Source organism: Balaenoptera musculus, chromosome 2 (genome assembly GCF_009873245.2).
Source record: "Balaenoptera musculus isolate JJ_BM4_2016_0621 chromosome 2, mBalMus1.pri.v3, whole genome shotgun sequence".
NCBI classification, from domain to species: Eukaryota; Metazoa; Chordata; class Mammalia; order Artiodactyla; family Balaenopteridae; genus Balaenoptera; species Balaenoptera musculus.
Genome location: NC_045786.1, coordinates 2,055,765 through 2,074,081, shown reverse-complemented (window position 1 = coordinate 2,074,081; position 18,317 = coordinate 2,055,765). Strand labels below are relative to the sequence as shown.

Genomic DNA, 18,317 nt, shown 5'->3' with positions numbered 1-18,317 from the left:
CTCACCCCGGAATCCTGATGTTCTAGCCATGCCCAGATGACGGGCGACTCTGCTCCCCACCTCCGTGGCCCCGGCCTGTGTGCGCAGGGAGGCACCACTACCCGGCTCTGACCTGGGAGCACAGATGCCGTCCCTACGCAGCTCCCCAGACAGGAAGGGGCGCGGCGGCGCGTGGCAGCTGGTACCCCCGCCCACGGGCAGGGAGGGCAGGGCAGGAGGTGAGGATGGCCCAGCACAGGCGACGGGCCCCGCCAGGCACAGTGTGGCCAGGCCCGGTGCTGCTGTGGCCCGAGCCGGGCTTCCCTGCACGGTAGCACCGAGTGAGTGGCCCTTGCAGAGTCACTGACATTCTCTGAGCTTCAGGCTCTTGGCTATAACGACATTGCTAACATGCCTACCTCTCCGCCATTCCACCAGAATAAAACAAACCAGTCTCCTTTCGGCCCCTGTGGCCTTCCAAACTGCTCTGAGCCCCCCGTCCCCAGGCGGTCCAGGGGTGCTGAGGACCGGCCTGTGGTGTGGGCACTCCCTAGGGCAGACCTCACCCCACCGAGGAACCGCAGGATGAGGGGCCCCTGTGATGCTCCCCAGTCACCCCAATGGCTTGGAGTTAGACGGCGCATCCTGGGCCCCAGCGGCCCCCCAGACCCGGAGACCAGCCCGGCAGGGTCACGGTGGGGACCAGGCCAGGTGCAGGACCACGGCTGCCTCGCCAAGTGACTAAAGGCTGGGGTCTGGCTGAGTAACACTGATGCATCCAGATGCAGAATTCCCAGGAGCCAAAGAATTTGGCAGTTTCCTTTTTCTTTACATTTTTAAGCTTTGACTATTAGCACCTATTTATTTCCTCTCAAGGCACGCTTCTTCTGAAAGGGAAACACAATCCCCTCCCGCCTACCTTTCCGCTTGCCTCCTCTTTCCAGTTCTCTACTGGCCACTAAAGAAAGAAAACGTCTTTTCACTTCCAGCCAGGAAGCTGGGCAGCGGGTCTCTGAGGCGCTGGGCGCTGGCATGGATCTTTGCAAACATGAGTGTATTTTCTCTTTCTACCCTACAAGGCAACCTTCAATCCAAAAGCGCCTCGACACCTCCCAAGTTAACCGGCCAGCCTCAGAACCGGGGGAGAAGGGCCAGATCTCTCAGAACTCTGTCAACAGGCAAAGACGTCCCAGCGCTGCTCTCAACCCAGCTGAGCCCTTCACTTATGACAGAAAGAAAGGCGCCTACAGGTCTGAGGGAGGCTGGGATGGAGGGCCTTGAGATTCCCAGGCCCCTGTGATCACACAGGGCTAGGGAATCCTGAGCGAGCTGTGAACGGGGCTGGGAGCCTCAGTGCCCACGTGGAATCCTCAAGGGGATTCTACTGCTTCCCAAGCGGGACCCAACTCTGATCTCTGATTCAGCCCTTTGCACTGGGATGGACCCCACTCGTGGCACGTGTGCAGGGATTCCAAAGCCATTGTCTTTACCTCGTTAGAAACTAAACCTTCTGCTTCTCAACAACTGTTACAAGGCTGGATGGATGAACTGAATCCCTGCGCTTATACTGGACACACTGTGTGCCCAGCACGTAGCAAGCTCTGTAGGAAATGCAGGAGGAGGAGCAAGGCACAGCCTCGGTGCCCTGAAACCCAGGGCGGAAGATGCAGGTGTACTCAGCACAGAACCTGAAGCACAGGAGGCGGGGTAAGACCCAGCACGCGTTCATGCGGCAGCAGCTAAGGCTGTCCTGGCTCTCGGACAACATAACCACAATCACCCTCCTCCAAAACCCACGGTGGGCATGCTTTTCAGGGAATATGGCTGCAAAGGCAGTAGTGGACATAAGGACAGGTTTTGAAGGGCAAGGTTAAATAAAAGCAGCTTCAAGCCCTTCTCCATCCTGGGTTCCCTCCTGAACCCGCCCCGTCAGTGACAACGCTTGCCCTCCACAAAGAGGCAGCTCTGACTTGGCAACACAAACCTGCTTCTACTCCACTGGGTGTGAAGAGGGGCCCTCCCCTTTGCTTCTACTCAGTGACCAAGGTGCTGAACGCTCCGACCTGTAAGAGCAAAATCCCTCCCCTGAAGGCTGTCGACCAACAAGGAAGATCCTCCCTGTGAAAGGCGACCTGTCACGGTGGAAGCTAGTTCATTCCCTTTGGACGTGACTCACTGCCCTTTTTGTTTGCATGTGTGTTTGTTTCCCTTAAACAGAGGCCCTCTGCTCCCACCTGTTTGGGTGGCCCGTTTTGCGTGGCTGTACCCAGCCTCGCGCTCTTTGTAGGCAGGGCCCCTCCGCCGGCCTGAGCCTGGTCCCCAGGCAGCATTAAAGGCAAACACAGCTTTAGGAAGTAATGGCAAAGCGTTTCCCTAGGTTGAAACTGGCGGGTGAGGGCTACGGAGTCCTCTCCAGCGCAGGCTCTGGGGCAAAGCCGCCGAAATTCCCTCTAATTTACCTCCCCTCTCCTCCACCAACCCTCCCCGGTCCACCCTCTTTTTGGTTATTAAGAAAACACCCACAGACGCAGCTGTATTCAGACGCGATCTCCACACTAGGGCCCGTGTGTGACGTGTGCGTGTGCGCGTGTGCACGTGTGTGTGCGCGTGTAAGGAAAAGATGGGGTGGAGGCCAGTGGAATTACACTTATTCGCGAGAAGAAAGGTTTGCTTCGGCACGCGTGGGGGAGGCGCATCGTCTTCCAACTGTGTAATGTACAAGATATTGAAACATGTTGATGAGAGAGCAGAATGTGTTAGGAATGTGTGCCTGACATAAACGGGCTTCTCCAGGGTTTTCAAGTGATTCCTGGCTGGGAAGATACGAAGAGATTACACGGGGACAAAGCGGCTGAGGATTCAGACGCCGCGCCGCGGGGCAGAACGCGGTTCCTCGCGCTCCGTGCTAAACGCCCGCTGCACCAGCCCTGCGTCCCCGCGCACGCCGCCTTGCGCCGCTCTGCTCCTCCCCCTCCCAGGCCCCCAGCCACACCGGAGGCGGCCAGGGGCGTACTCACACCCCCACTGCCAGACCCCCGGGGCACAGGGAACGGTGGCTTGAGCTGGAGCTTACCCAGCCTCGGGAATCTGCGCAGCGGCAGCAGCGCTCGGGGGCTCCCCGAGGCTCCGAGGCCCGCGGCCGCGGCTTTCGGGCTCGCTCAGGCGGCCGGTCCCCAGCGAGGCCTGGCCGCGTGGGGAGGCGGCAGGGCCATCGTCACAGCCGTTCAGCAGGCCGGGGCCCGCCGGCGCCCGGGGCCTCACGGGCTGGCGCCCCTCGCCGTCATCCTTGCGCGGTGCCGGCAGCTCTCTGGACAGCTTGTAGCCGTGGGAGATCAGGAGGTCTTCTACGCTGTACATAGCGCTCGGGCCGCGTCCAAGCCCCGCCGCCGGGGCCGTCGTGGTGGCAGGACCCACACTGTGGGACAAGGAAGGAGAGTGTCTGTGAGCCGTCACCGACTCCCCCTGGCGCCCAGCGCCTCGCCCGCCCTCGACCCCGACCAGTCCGGACCCTGGGCACGGTGCCAGCAGAGGAAGGGAAGAGGGGCCCCTCCAGCTCATTCAAGCCCGGGCTTGGGTGACTTGGCCCCTCGTGGACCAGAGAGGCGGCATCTGTTCTTTGATTCCACTGAGCCAGGGTGCGGCGCCGACTCTGGGGACCCCGCCCTCGGATGGCCGCCCCTCGCGGGAGAGTCCAGACTAGCGATTTAAGCCATGAAATGGTGACAGTGTCCCCAGCGCCCACACCCCAGACATCTGAGGACAACACACACCGGAGGGAGGACAAATTAACGAGAGACTCGGAAGCTGCAGTTACTACTCCATGCTGCTAAAAAGAGACATTCCCAGCTTAATCTTACTGTACTTCCCTGCTTTCATCTTGGAGACACACCTTTTGCTCCAAGAGGGCAGAGCGAGGTCTGTAATCAACCCGGGGCCATGATGCACTTCAGCAGAAGCAATCTGGGTGGGTAACTAGCCGCTGAAAATAGATCTTCAGTCCTTGATGAGAAACGCTGGCCAAGCCTACACACCCAACGCGCTACACGATCCCAAGTTTCTTCCCACACGAAACCTGTAAGAATCAAATCTCTCCGCAACACATCCTGGGGAGACGGTGTGCACCTCTGAGCCCAGGGTGCCCACGTCCGAATCCTGCCAGGGCACCTTAGTTTAACAGTGGCAACCTCCCCAAACAAACTGTCCTAAGACAACGGTACCGGCCCAGAAGAATGAAAATGGACAGAGCCCTACGTGAACGCACACGTGTGCACAGACGCGGCACTGCCATGTTTACTTTTACACCAGAGGGTCTTCTTTCCTGCGTCTTCCCATCGCTAACAGGGTGGAAGGCGGTTTGGTGAGACCTGCCGCTGCCTCTCCTTGGGCTGTGATGCTGGCCTGCGAGAGCAGCACACAGAAGCGGGCCTGGAAGAGCCCGGCCAGCTCCAGCCCCGCTTGGCTGGTGGACGGAAATAGCACCGAGCACCGTGGCAGCCCCTGCAAACAATGGCCAGGAAATGCCTGCCGCCCGCGTGCAGGTGAAAGGGGGGCGCAGGGGGCACACGTGCTTCCTGCTGCCGGGACCGCTCACCGGGGCCCATCACAGGATCCGCTGTGCGTGTCCTCAGCCTCGTCACACGCTAGGCCCGGCAGCAGCGACGTCTCCGCTGTCAGCACGGAGAGGGTGGGGGGACCAGACTGTGGAAGTCTGTGATTCTCCATCAGGCACCTCCAGGTCATGGGACATCCACAAGCTCCTGCTGTGACTATACTACTTAGCAGAACCATCTCCACAGCAACTCTGCCGCTTCTGACCCTCCTGCTGTATGTCTTCTAGGGGGCTTGTACAGCACGGCCAGAGAAATGGAAGGACCAGAGAGGCGAGCATTTGTTCCGATTCCACTGAGCCGGGCCCTGGGCTGGGACTGCAGAGGAAAGGGATCCCCTCACAAACCCAGGGCCGTGGGAACGCGGAGGCAAGGTCTGTTTTGTTCAGTGCTAGGCCCCTGGCATCTAGCACATAGTATGCTCTCAATAAATCACTGTTGAATGAATGCACAGTGGGAGAAAGGGACATTTGAGCTAGGTTTTGAAGAATGATTAGGAGTTCACTCCATAAGCTGCGCATGCACGCGTCTGAGATGGGGAACTGGCATTTAAAATAGATTTGGGGTACAGTCATACCAGGAGTAAAGAAATGACACGGCAACAGAATCCTGGTAGCCTAGACTAGGGTCCCCAGACTCCCTGGCTCAAGGTCACACAGCCAGTCGGCACCATGGCTAAAGTTAGAGTTTAGGTCCGAGGACACTCAGTTTCTCTCTCCGTTACCACGTCAGGCTCTTTAAAAGCAAAGCAAAGTGCGCTGCACCCCAACTGTCCACCCAGTACGCAGAGGAGCAGGCCGGCGTCCGCCGCAGAATCCGCTGTGAGAGTGGCAAGAAGCAACGGCCCTCAGGGAAGATGTCCGTGGGTCACTGTCCTCCCGGGATTAGGTGAGCCGGCCCATCCTGGCTCTGTCTGTGTGTAAGTACAGTTAGCAAACCCTTCAGTGGCACGCCAGATCAGGCCAGGCCGTGAATACCTTTCAAAAAAGATCCAAACTCAAACAAGCCGTACTTGACCTTAGAGGTTTGAGGTCAAAAGTGTATTGATCTGGGGGGACCCCTAACCTGCTTGGCCTCAGAGGCCAGCAGCCTGGGGGAGCAGGAGGGTGGAGCACAGAAGCTTCAGCACACAGGCCGTGGGGCCCCACGGGAGGGGGTGACCCACAGGCCCCGCCGTCCAGGTGGGGTGCCCAGCACCCACCCAATCCCCAGAGGACCCCTCTCCCTCTGGCTGACACTCGCCACTTCTCGACCCCAACTCAGAGCCTGGTGTTCTACCTCCTTTCCACCCCAGGCCAAACATCACCCCTCCCCTCAGACAGAGTTCTCAATAGCCAGACGGCACTTCCAACCCCTCTCGGATTCAGTGTCCTTCCCGTAGCACCCTTACCTACTGCAGAAGGACTGGCCCGTCCCTAATGCATCGATCCCCCCGGCCACTAGGAGGGGACGCCAAGGTGCTGAGGAGGAGATGCGCCCTTTCAAACTTTCTGCCCAGCCCTGAGACAGCGGCCTTCTAAACGGATGGTACCCGAGGTCACCCTCGCCCACCAGCCCAAAGGGCTGCTATTCAGACAAGCACACAGCAAAGCTGGACATAAATGCAAGTTATTATAACATGAGGGTTTACAGCTTGGAGAGATGTGTGTGTACAGCTGACCCTTGGGGCACCGACGCCTGCGTCATCAAAAATCTGGGGGTAACTGTAGAGTCAGGCCTCTGTACACAGGGTCCCTCTGTATCCTCGGTTCCCCATCCGCAGATTCAACCGAGCCTGGGCGTGCAGGCTCACACCCTGTAAGGAGGCGCTTACTGAAAAGAATCTGTGTATCTGTGGCCCCGCGAAGGTCAAACCTGTGTTGTTCAAGGGCACCAGCACAGTCCCCGGGCATGAGCCTTTTCATCACCACGGTGGTGCTGTGTTGTTCAAGGGCACCACCCAGCCCCAGCCATGATCCCGGGGGCAAGTCGTTAACCACAGCAAACCTCAGTTTTCTGATCTGCAAAATGGCAAGGCCACTCTCTTCTTGGCTCACCAGACCGTTCTGAGGGCCAAATAAGTACAGGCAAAAGCGTAAATCGCACACAAATGTGAGACTGCGTTTATCATGCAGCGATGGCTCCTTTGTCTCTGAAGGGTTACCTGCCCGATGAAAAGCTTTCACCTTCGCTATTCATCGTGACCACTAGACCGTTTCCTGATTCCCTTCGTATCACTTGGGATGTGACTCTTGATTTCCAAAGTCACTCCCGCTTTCTATCACCCAGACAGCTGTCTTCCAGGAAGGGACACTTCCATCGCCATCCGAGTCACTGACAACAGCAAATGCTATTTTACAGAGTCCCAAACGTGGGAACACAATTCCTGAGGGCCTAGGATGTGCTGGACACTGAAACTATAGTAATGAACGAGACACGTTCTTTGCTCTCGAGAAGCAGCTCACTGGCTTGCTGGAGCGACAGCGGGAAAGCAGGTAGTTGAAGCATGGCACACGCGTGCACACCGACGGGAGCTTGCCCCTCCCCACAGTGTCATAGCGCTGCGACGGGGGCAAGGACAGGAGAAGAGACCGGACCCTCACCCAGGGTCTCGAGGGGTCAGGAAGGCCTCTGGAAGATCGCTTCTAAGCCAAACAAATCCCTCAAGGTACAGCTGCGCTGTGAGATCACCCTGTTAGTATGATTTTCTAGCCAGTCCATGTAAGAAATGTTTTTCTTTGCTACTTTGTCACCTTGTATCAAATACTCATAGTGGAACATCTAATAAAGAGCGGTCCAGTCAGCGCAGGTACCTAGATGCACTCTCAGGGAAGGAGTCCCAGGACACAAGGACAGAGACAAAGGAGCCCACTTTCAGTATCTTTTTCATTCTATGACTATCTGAATACCATTAATGCAGAGGAGACATTTAAGATAAGGACACACGTGTTAACAGGACAGCCCATCAGGGCCTGGCTGCCTCTGAAAGTGGGGAGTTCGTGGCTGGGAGAGTCTTCAGTGGTGGTCAAGGCAATGGATTTGTAAACTCTGTTGTTTTTACAGCAATCCACTGAAGGTGTGTGTACACACATTAGTCAAAACTTGAAAGGAAAAATATTTACCCTCACATCCTGATGGGTGCTGTAATATTTTCTATTCTATTTTCACTTTTGAAAAATGCTGGTCACTACCCACTAAATTCAGTGCCACACTAATCGGTCACAACCTACAGTTTGGAAAGCACTGATGTAGAAATCAATCCTGAGCTGGTCAGGATGCTGGACCAGAAGACCCCTGAAATTTTGTCAAGTTCAATGATCCCATCAAGCTATGAGAAATTCCTTAGTCTAACAAGTTCCTTGCTCTGTTCTCAACAGCAAATACACCTCTTCTATCCTATCGAAAATTTCCTTTCAAGAAAAGTCACAGCAACTAAGTGAAGCTACTTTCCTATTCTTAAGAGCATAAGATGAAAAGAAATAAATCTCCTTAAGGGAAAGTACTGTCTCCTGCTTCCTTCCTCTACCTGTGATGTACCTGGGGCTTGAGACCTGAGGCCTTGGAATACAGCATCACTGGTTGACAGATAAAACCCAGTGTAGCAGGAGCTAAGAGGGCCACCAAGGAACCCTCGGCATGAATTGGACCTGCAATGCTGCCGCTTTTATTCTTTTTGGTTTGAGAGAGCCAGGAAGCAGCATTTTGTCTCTTTTGCGTTCACTATGGCTCTTTTCATCTTTTCCTACTATTCTCTGCCCCATAAATTGCTGGAGTTAAGTCCATCATTTCAAAGACAGAATTGAGAAAGCAGTTTAAAAACTCTACCACCCCAACAAAAACCTGATGGCCTGGTAAAAGGGCCATGTATTCTGATGGGTCTCCTTCTCTGGGGGGGCGTGTGTTCAGCTGTTTCTTCTCATCTCAGGTGGAAGGTGCCTGCAGACTTCCACCTGATCAGAGCGGAAACGGAGCAGATCAGAGAGCTTTCTCGGCAGAAGGGCCTAGCTTTCCATCCTGGCTTCTGCGTGGCGGATGGCCTTTACCAAGTGACTTAACTTCCAAGCCTCAGTTTTCTAATCTGTAAAGTTGATGGATCGGCCACTTATTCCAAAGAAAAGCGTGTGGCTTCTAGTAGCTATTAGGATGTCAGGATAGCAATTGCTACTGGACTTCGTGGCGTTGCTCAACGTTACCAAAGAGAAATCAGGGCCCAACCTGGCCGCCCGGCTCAGAGAACTTCTCACCCGGTTATACAACTTGAGTTGGGCGACACAAGCCATTTGATGAAAGCAAACTTTGTAGGACAGTATACAGAAAGAAGGAAAACTGGATTTATAGCAAGTCTCTTTTTACAGAAGAAAACTTTTGTGCTGAGTGTGCGACAACACACCAAAAAATAGTTACACTAAATGCAAACTATTGCTTTTTTCCCCCTCTGTTCTGTTGTTAAGATGCATACTTATAAGCGTCAAGACTCCTAACATAATCGAAGAAACAGTGAAGGAAATAAAAAACAAGGAACACTGAGCTGGGTGAGAAGACTGGGTTCAGTCCACAGTTCTCTTGTTCACCTCGACAGGACTGGTTTAGATTAGATTAAATTCATGAGATGAGGCCCAAAGAGAAATGCTTACGGCACACAGGCTCTGACTGAGGTGGCTTAGAGGGGTAGGGTGGGAGGAAGAGGAATAACGATGCTGAAAAGCTCAGTTTCCCTCCCGGGTTGGGTTTTTTCATTGATTCATGACATCACTAGGTTTATATTCTATTACTTTTCTTCCCCTTGAGGATGCTTGGGCTAGGTGGTAAGATGCTCAAATACCCTCCAGGAGATGCATAATGAATTCACCAAGAGCATCTTCCAATGTGTGGTTAATTGATCCCCCTGCCACCGCTGCAATTAACTCTCTCTGTACAAAGCAGAAGAGCGAGCCTGTGCTATAAGCTCAGAATAGCAGCACATGAAAGATAACAATATCATCCATCCCCAGAGCATCTGCAGTCTGCCAGCTACTCTGCTAGCTGCCTGGCACACTTTATTTTCTAGTCCCAGTAAATGTCCTGCTGTGGATATGAATGTCTCCATTTTTTTTTTTTCTTTTTTTTTTTTTCTTTTTTTTTTGGCTGTGTTGGGTTTTCGTTTCTGTGCGAGGGCTTTCTCTAGTTGCGGCAAGTGGGAGCCACTCTTCATCGCGATGCGCGGGCCTCTCACTATCGTGGCCTCTCTTGTTGTGGAGGACAGGCTCCAGACGCGCAGGCTCAGTAGTTGCGGCTCGCGGGCCTAGTTGCTCCGCGGCATGTGGGATCTTCCCAGACCAGGGCTCGAACCCGTGTCCCCTGCATTGGCAGGCAGACTCTCAACCACTGCGCCACCAAGGAAGCCCCGAATGTCTCCATTTTATAGACAAGAAAACCGAGGCTGAGAGTCCAAGGGTACACAGCCTGTAAGCACAGATCCAAGGGTCAAACCAAGGTCTGTCTAGCTTCAAAGCCCGTGCTACTATTTTAGGCTCTAAATTTCCTTCCTTAATAAGCAACGGAAGTTTCCTAATTTACCAAATAATGCATAAATATAAACAAGAAAGGAGAGAAGGCATGGTGGCATGAAGATGAAAAACTGTATTTAAAAGGAAAAAATTCTTCTTTATTCTCTTGGACTAGGATGGCTCTTCGAGGCGATACTTCCCTTGTACACTGAGCACACACACCACACACACACGCATGTACACGCACACACACGAGGGCTCATGCCTCGCTGACGGCAACGTCTTGATGACCATACTAGCACTGACTTCCAAACGCTCAAGTACTCAGTAACACGATTCACTCACAAATACACCACACGATGCTCTCTGACCTTCAGCAGACCTCTTCAATTATTTTGGGTTCCAGGCTCTTGGTCGGGGACCTGGTGTTCTCATAAAAGCTGCCATGGGAAGCTGAAAAGCAGACAAACTGCACATATGAGAAATGGGAGGGGAGCTTGTAACTTTCAGAAAAAACTAAATTCTAAAAGAAAAAAATTATCTACATAGAAATAGCCACCCTTGGGACTTCCCTGGTGGTGCAGAGGTTAAGAATCCATCTGCCAATGCAGGGGACACGGGTTCGAGCCCTGGTCCGGGAAGATCCCACATGCCGTGGAGCAACTAAGCCTGTGCGCCACAACTGCTGAGCCTGCGCTCTAGAGCCCACGAGCCACAACTGCTGAGCCCACGAACCACAACTACTGAGGCCTCGTGCCACAACTACTGGGCCTGAGCTCTAGAGCCTGTGAACCACAACTACTGAGGCCTCGTGCCACAACTGCTGAAGCCTGCGTGCCTAGAGGCCGTGCTCCGCAACAAGAGAAGCCACCGCAATGAGAAGCCCGCGCACCGTAAGAAGGAGTAGCCCATGCTCGCCACAACTAGAGAAAGCCCACGCGCATCCCAATGCAGCCAACACAGCCAAATATAAATAAATAAATAAATTTATAAAAAAAAAAAAACAAATAACCACCCTTATCTGCAACGATAATAGGATCTGGACTTAAATGAGCACACGGTGTGAAACCACAGAAGGGTTTGGGCAGATAAAGGAAAGGCGCTTTACACTGACTCTGGCAGGAAAGTGAAGGACTAACACGGTCAGAACAAGGACAGACGTGCGGACAAGTCCCCTCTTTTGTAACGTGCAGGGGTGGTGGCAGAGGGGTAAGGAAAAAAGGGAATTAATGAGAGTAACTTTCGAGGGAAGAAGTACAATGGATCTTGGTCTTGGTGACTAAGACTTGGTCTTGGTCCTTTCATTAGCAGAAACACAGAAATCGGAAATAACTCTCGGTTGGAGAAGATGACAGGTCATTCGATTTTAATTTAACCAGCTTATTCCTGCAAAATTTCTTTGTGCCCAAATCATTCTCGAATGGCTTTTCATCAGAGTTTTTGTCCTTTCCAAAGAACCCGAATGAGACCACTTAAAGCCATCTTACTCTGTGGTGGGCTTCTAAGTTCTGTAAGTATCGGCTGTATCCTTTATATTCAGGCTGAAGGGACGGTGAGGTTAGGAAGGCACTGCTAACAACCCACCAGCATTTGACCATGAACTTGAGTTGTCCACCCCCTCGCTGTAGGGACGAATTTCCATTCCTCCACGTTGCTCAGTACACATCTGCTGTGGGGAACGAAGCCTGAGACGGTGCACAGGAGAAAAGGAGAGAACCTATGGGTTTCAGTCTTCTCCCAAAAAAGTAAATTAAGAAGGCTGAACTAGAGGTTCTTCGGGGTCCTTCTAGCTCTAGAAATCGCCCCTCTCTCTAGCCTCTTCTCCCCTGTGTTGAGCAGCAGGCATTTCTAAGTCAGCCGGCCCCGGTGAAGAGAAAACAGCTTGTGGCTCTGACACAGAACAAAGCTAACTGGGTCACAGGAAGATAGACCCTCTGACCTTGGCCTCGTAAGTGGCACCCATAGAGAGGCCAGCCCGGAAAGCAGAGCTAAGCGGCCACACGCTGAGAGGAAGAGGAGGCAAGTAGGGCCAGGGAGTCCACCATCCAGCACCCTCCCTCCCAGGAGACCCCGAGCACAGCAGTGCCCACTGACTGCTGCTTGCTTGGCACCGGGTGTGCAGGCCCCGCGCTCTGAGAACACAAAGACACACAAGCCCCGCCGACACCCTCGCCTGGGACCTCCTAGGCTGGGAGGCGTGACTTCAGCCCTGGGGAGGTCGAGCCTTGCAAACGAACGTTACCTAAACAGGTTCCACTGCCTCTTCCCTTCCCATTTATAAAAATGTTCCGTCTTTTCATATTGACGGTTAGCAGGCTCCGCTAGACAGCGAAATGCAACAAAATATTAATGAACTCATAAAATCAACCAGCACTTTTCTGCCTTTTTAACATTTGCCTAGCACGGAAAACTAAGAAAGAGACAAATACCCAATTAAAAATATGAAACAAACGTTCGCCCTCACCTGTGATCAAGGATATGCAAATTAAACCCAAATGCCACTATTCACTTCTCAAATTACTGAAGCTTCTAGAAGGCAATAGCTGTTGTTGGTGAGGGCACGGTGAGTGAGCTGTAAGGGCTCTCCTATTTGTGTATGAATGCGTGCAGGGATCTGTAGGTAAATGCTATTTCCTTTCTTGAAAGTGATTAATGTTATAAAATCTTTAAAAATCTGAAACCCTATAGACTAATAATCTCACTTCTTGGGATCCATCCTAATGAAACCATCCAAGATACACACAAAATTTTATATAAGGATACTTATCCAAGTTTTAATTATGATAATAAAAAAAAAGCTAAACTAAATGTTCATTTAAGGGATGGTTAAAATTCTGGTGCATCCACGTGGTAGACTATAATATGCACACAGGTGTATAAAATGATGTTTTCAGATATATAATGGCACAGGAGAAAATGCTACTGGTACCATGTTAAACAGACAGTTTACAAAAGCCTAGATTCAGTGCATATAATACAATTTCATTTATATACATACACACACACACACACACACACACACACACACACACACAGTGTGGGGAAGAGGAAACATACCAAAATATCAACAGTGGTATTGGATTCTGAGTTTTTAAAAAAATGTCCTTATTTATACTTTACTGTATTTTATGATGTTCTGTCATGAAATGTATTAGATCGAACCATATGAAGTTTTGCGGGTAAAATAATGGTCAAATATCGGCACTTTCTTATACTTTTAACTTATTATTATTTCATCATCAGGGAAAAAAAAAACCTTAAAAACAAAAAGCTACATAGGTAGGATTAGGAAAATGTACCACTGAAAACGTACTGCATATTTGGAAGACTCAATGAGCATAAAAGAGACACAGAAGAAAAGAATAAATGAATAGTAAATTACGTAAGGCTCAAAGGGTCTGGTATATGGTATTTGCGTCGTATCTGCTACAGATATACTTAACCTGATTATAGTAGGCTCAAAATCACGCTCTGCTGATAGAATTGGATGTAAGATTACAAGCAGCATTCTGAAGGTCTCGATGAGACATTGTTACTCTTCTAGAAAACCTTCTCAGTTGCATTCCCTGACATTCCAGCCTTAAGATGCAATTAGTCCCTCAAATTGTTGGCAGTTGACTGTAAATATTTCTTCAACTGACAATTTTTTGGTCAAATGTTATGATTAATATATAACAAAGTACTTTCTTTAAACAAGAGGTGAATAGCCAAGACACAAAACAAACCAGATTGAGGCATGTTGCTAACTGATGCATGGATTTTTATTGCTTTCTACAGCTTTTTTTTTGGTGTTTTTTTCGATGGTAGAACCATGTATTTTATTATGAGCAAGAGAATTGCCATTTCCCTTTCCAGTCTTAATAATTAAATAAAGAGCTCAACAGTTTAAGTTCTGGGACAGTAAGTTCTCACACACTGTCGTCACCACACCACAGAGGGATGACCAGCTCTGCCAGGGCCCTCAAGTGGTGAAAACCTCCTAAGACATAAAAAGCATATTGAATCTGGGAAGTAATAGTTTTTAGTAGGGCAACCATCACGGAGTTGTTTCTTTAAGGTGACAAAAAAAACAAAAAAAACAAAAAAAACAAAGAGATGGAAAACTTGGGTCTGAGATCAAAAGGTTCCTGGAACACTAATCTTGCTGGGTTGGGTTGGTATTAAGGCATTGATTCAAAAAGAGAAGAAAATAAAGTACCAAATATTACAGACTTTATTTTTTTCATAAATATTATCTCTTCTAACTTCTTTGTCTCTTCATCCACAACTTGTATGAACACACATACCTACACATTCACACACACACACACACACACACACTCACACTCTCCCGTTGTCTTCTCTTTCACCTCTAAATTCTGTCACACAATTATTGCTTTGGAGACCTCACCCATTTGTAAGAGACCCTAAGTACCTCATTAACATTTCCAAAAGATTAGCAGTCATTAAGAAAAGGACTGAAATTGGATAAGATTTTTTAAACTTCTGGAATTGTTGGCTATTTGCAGAAACAACTGTAAAACTTATAATAGGTTAGAATTAAATTCCACTATCATCATAGACATCAAACTCCACATATAAAGATTCCTAAAGTAGTCTATTAAACGTATAACACACTCGTTTTGTTTTGAATAAAAGAGCCAACATTTTAATATTTAAAAATGTTAAAGTTTAAATTATTTCATATAATTCTTACATTATTTATTTTCTAATTACTAAAGTCATATAATGTTATTCTAGAAATAAACACTGAAAAATTCAGCGTTTAAGTAAAAAGTAAAAGTTCCCCCAAACCCCACTGTGTCAAGAGATAACCATCTGGTTTCTATTTCTCCAATTAGTCTTCCCATACATACAGTTGCTTTCTCTCTCTCCCTTTTCTTTCCCTCTTTGAAATATGTATCTTGGAGTCTCTTTATAATAGTATCTAAATTCTTAGACTTACATACAGAAGAAACAAGCTGAATGAGAAAGCTCTAGAGAGATAACCAAAAAGCAGCAAACTACAAGGGCATTTAGTGGTCTGATAATAAGGCTCTGTCGTTTGGGCCAGGCTGTTCCCAACTATCTATATATTACCTTTAGAAAGTTTCTGGAAAATATATTTAGTTAAAGAAAGTTAAGGTAATAAGCCAAACTAAACAAAATATCACAAATTCAAAACAAGATCATTGAGGTTTTAGCATCCGGACGGTTCCTGTATTTTTCAATAACATGTAAGGTTTAAAGACTATATCAAAGTATTGGAGACTGTTCTAGCCCCTCTGGGCTGCTGGCTTTAGCAAGTGAGTGCCCCTTTAGTGAGTGCTGCATTCCTTAAGTCAGCCCGCCCCCGAAACAAAGCACAATAGCAAGGTTTCAACGACTGAGATAACACTTCCCATCCAAAAGGTGAACAACAACATCTGCTGAAAAACCAAATAAACTGCAGTAATGGGTTCAGCCACCGGCCTAGAGGATTTCAGAGACGTAGTCCTTGCTTCTCAAAATAAAAACCACAACAGAACAATTGTTTCAATCCCACGCTCTGCGTTCTAAACTCTCTTTAGATTCATTAGTGAGAAGACCGGCCAAGCTCATTAACAGAGAAACGCTGGACTCCGAACAGCCCGGCCCGTGTTTGCTGTGTCCTCCCAAACTCGAGGGCTCTCCAGCAAGGACACTGAGAACCTGCTGGGGCTGCGGACTGCCGGGCTTTCTTTACTCATAGCATTTCTAAGATTTATTTTTAAACTGCATTTTAAAGATTAGACTCCAAGGATCTTTTCAAAGGTTTTTTTTTCTGTTTTTTTTTTTTTTTTTACTGAAAAATTGGTCCTTATTTATTCTCCTTGTGTACCTCCAGTCGCCAGTTACCTTTTATAGCTAACATTTTACGGCCCAATGTCTCTGGAATCTGTGACTTACTCAGATGCGTTACTGGATAACTCTGATTAGCCTGTCAAACCCTCCAGAGCATGTGGACACTCGGGCATTTTAAGTTATGTTCCAAGGAGGTGGAAAGACAAAAATTCTTCTTTTTTTTTTTTTTTCCTTTCTGACACGGGATTCCTCCACCCACCCAATCCCCCTAAATCTCCTGGGCCTGCCAAAGGCCTGACCTTCCCATCTCTGCAACAGCGGGTGAAGTTTGGAGGGAGGAAGGCCCAGCAGATGAAGGCCTCTGTTCAACAAATATTTGCTCACCCCTCTAGCGGGAGGGATACCGTTTGCTGCACGCTGCCTGCCCTGAGTAACACTTGGAGCCCTTCAGGAAGCTTGTTCAGCTGGTGGCCAATAATTAGACACCTACTATCAAGGTAAATATAAAGTCCAAACCCACAGAGCATTACGGAAAACCGAACGAATTTACCAAACTCCCCACTTCACACGAAAACCAACATGAGTTCCCCGAAACAGAATCTGCGTGAAACTTCCAAAAAAACTTACACTCGCCTGCCTTGCTGGACGGTCTTAATCCGTTCATCTTAAATTCTAAAACTACCTGACATAAGGCAACGTTTCCCTGAAGTTTTGCCGCCCAAGCGTTTCTGGCCGCCTGAATCCCGGTCCCACTCCCCCTCCCAAGAATCCCCTCCCGTCGTCCAACCCGCATCTCAGATCCCCGGGATACACACTTGCGAAACTGAAAAGACGAAAGGAAGACCTCCGAGTTGTGTGGTCCGCGCGGCTCCGCTCTCTCCCCAGGACAGGCCAGGCGTCTAGAGCCGGGGCGGGGGACGCAGCAGGGGGTGGCCAGGGGCGGCAGGGGACGGGCGGGGGTAGGAGCCCGCCTAAGCTAGCTCCCCGAAGCCTTCTGCCCCCGGAGAGCGCGTACGAGCGAGGGCTGGGGCGCGGCCAGGTTGCGCGGGCGTCAAGTTCCCGTTTCCATTTTTTCCTTCGGTAGTGAAATCACAGCTGCTTTTCCAAACCCCTAGGAGAATCCCAGGCGCTCGGCTGCTCTGGCCCGTTTCGGGGGGGAGAGCGGCGCCCTGAGCCGTAGGTCGGGCGTGCAGGAAAGCCCTGGCCCTCGGGGGCGAGCCGCTGGCGACCGCGGGTGCGGGGCGCGGAGGGCGCGCGCGGAGACCCGGGCCCGGCGGGCGGGCGCGCTGCAGACCGCACAGGGGGCTGGTCGGCCAGACGCACGGCGCTCTCGGGCGGGGCCCTGCCCTTCTCCCCCCCGGTTTCCCTTTCCCTCCTCCGCTTCACCGCCCGCAGCCGGGGGCCGAGCCGCCGCGGGCACTGGCGGCGATCTGCGCCCTAATCCCGGCCCTGACCCCCCGGCGGCGGGCGCGCGCGGCCGGGCGGAGACGGCGCGGCGCGGGGGGGCCGTGGGAACCGGGACCTCGGGGACCCCACGCAGCGGCTGTCAGCTCAAAGGGTGGACACGCCCGCGAAGGCGCCGGACCCGGCAGCGACCCCCGCCCTCCGGGCCCCCCCCCCCCGCGCCGAGGGGCGACACGCGCGCCGACGCCAGCCACGGCCCTCGGCGCCGGCCGGGCAGCGCGCGCCCGGGGCTGGGCACCTGAGGGCGGGGACTCGCGCTCCCAGCAGAGCGGCGCCCCCCGCCCGAGGCCGCGCGGCGGGCTGCGGACATCCCCCCGCGCTGGGGAGGGCGCCGACCCGAGCCGCGTCCGGGCTGGAGAAGTTGGGGGGCGAGCGCGGGAAGCTGGGGGCGAGGCGCCGTGGGAGCAGACCGGATGGGCGGTGGGAGTCAGGAGGGGCGAGGGACGCCGGGACTTACCGAGCGGCTCCCTCATGCTGCCCCGCGCCGCCGCCGCCGCCGCCGCCGCTCCGGCCGGCCGGGGACCAGCGCGACCCGCCCCGCTCGCAGCCGCCGCGGCCGAGCATGCCCGGAGCCGCCGCCACCGCCCCGCCCACCCCGGCCGCCCCGCCCATCGCCCCCCGGCCGCCCCGCCCATCGCCCCCCGGCCAGCCCCCCCGCGCTCCGCCCCCCGCCCCGCCCCGCCCGCCAGGCGGCCTCCGGGCTCTGGTCTCCGGCCGGAGGGCGGCACCCGAGCGGCGGACGCAGAGCCGAGGGCGCAGGCCTCCTCCCGCCCCGCCGAAGCCACAGGTGAGCGGGCCACCCTTCCCTCTCTCTCCTGTCCCTTGGGTTTGGGCTGCTTCAACCCTGTGCGAATGTCCACACACACACACACACACACACACACAAATACACAGAGCCACACAGAGATGCACACAGACATATTCACACACAGATGCACACAGACACACACACAGATGCACACAGGTGCACACATTTACGCTCATATACAGCCACACACAG

General features: G+C 52.0%; 1 protein-coding gene across 2 annotated transcripts in view; it reads right to left on the bottom strand.

The window, feature by feature from the left end:
- Positions 1-17,848, bottom strand: part of JCAD (junctional cadherin 5 associated) — a 38,117-nt gene extending 20,269 nt beyond the window's left edge. The window contains exons 1-2 of one of the 2 annotated variants that reach the window (XM_036842230.1): positions 17,775-17,848; positions 3,053-3,394 (exon numbers count right to left, since the gene is read on the bottom strand). In XM_036842230.1, the coding sequence (XP_036698125.1) occupies positions 3,053-3,336 (284 nt within the window). In that variant the 5' untranslated portion in view covers positions 3,337-3,394; positions 17,775-17,848. Of the gene's footprint in view, positions 1-3,052; positions 3,395-16,668; positions 17,065-17,774 lie in introns of those variants that run through there. The other variant, XM_036842231.1, reaches the window with a different exon arrangement.
- Between the last annotated feature and the right edge of the window lie 469 nt (positions 17,849-18,317).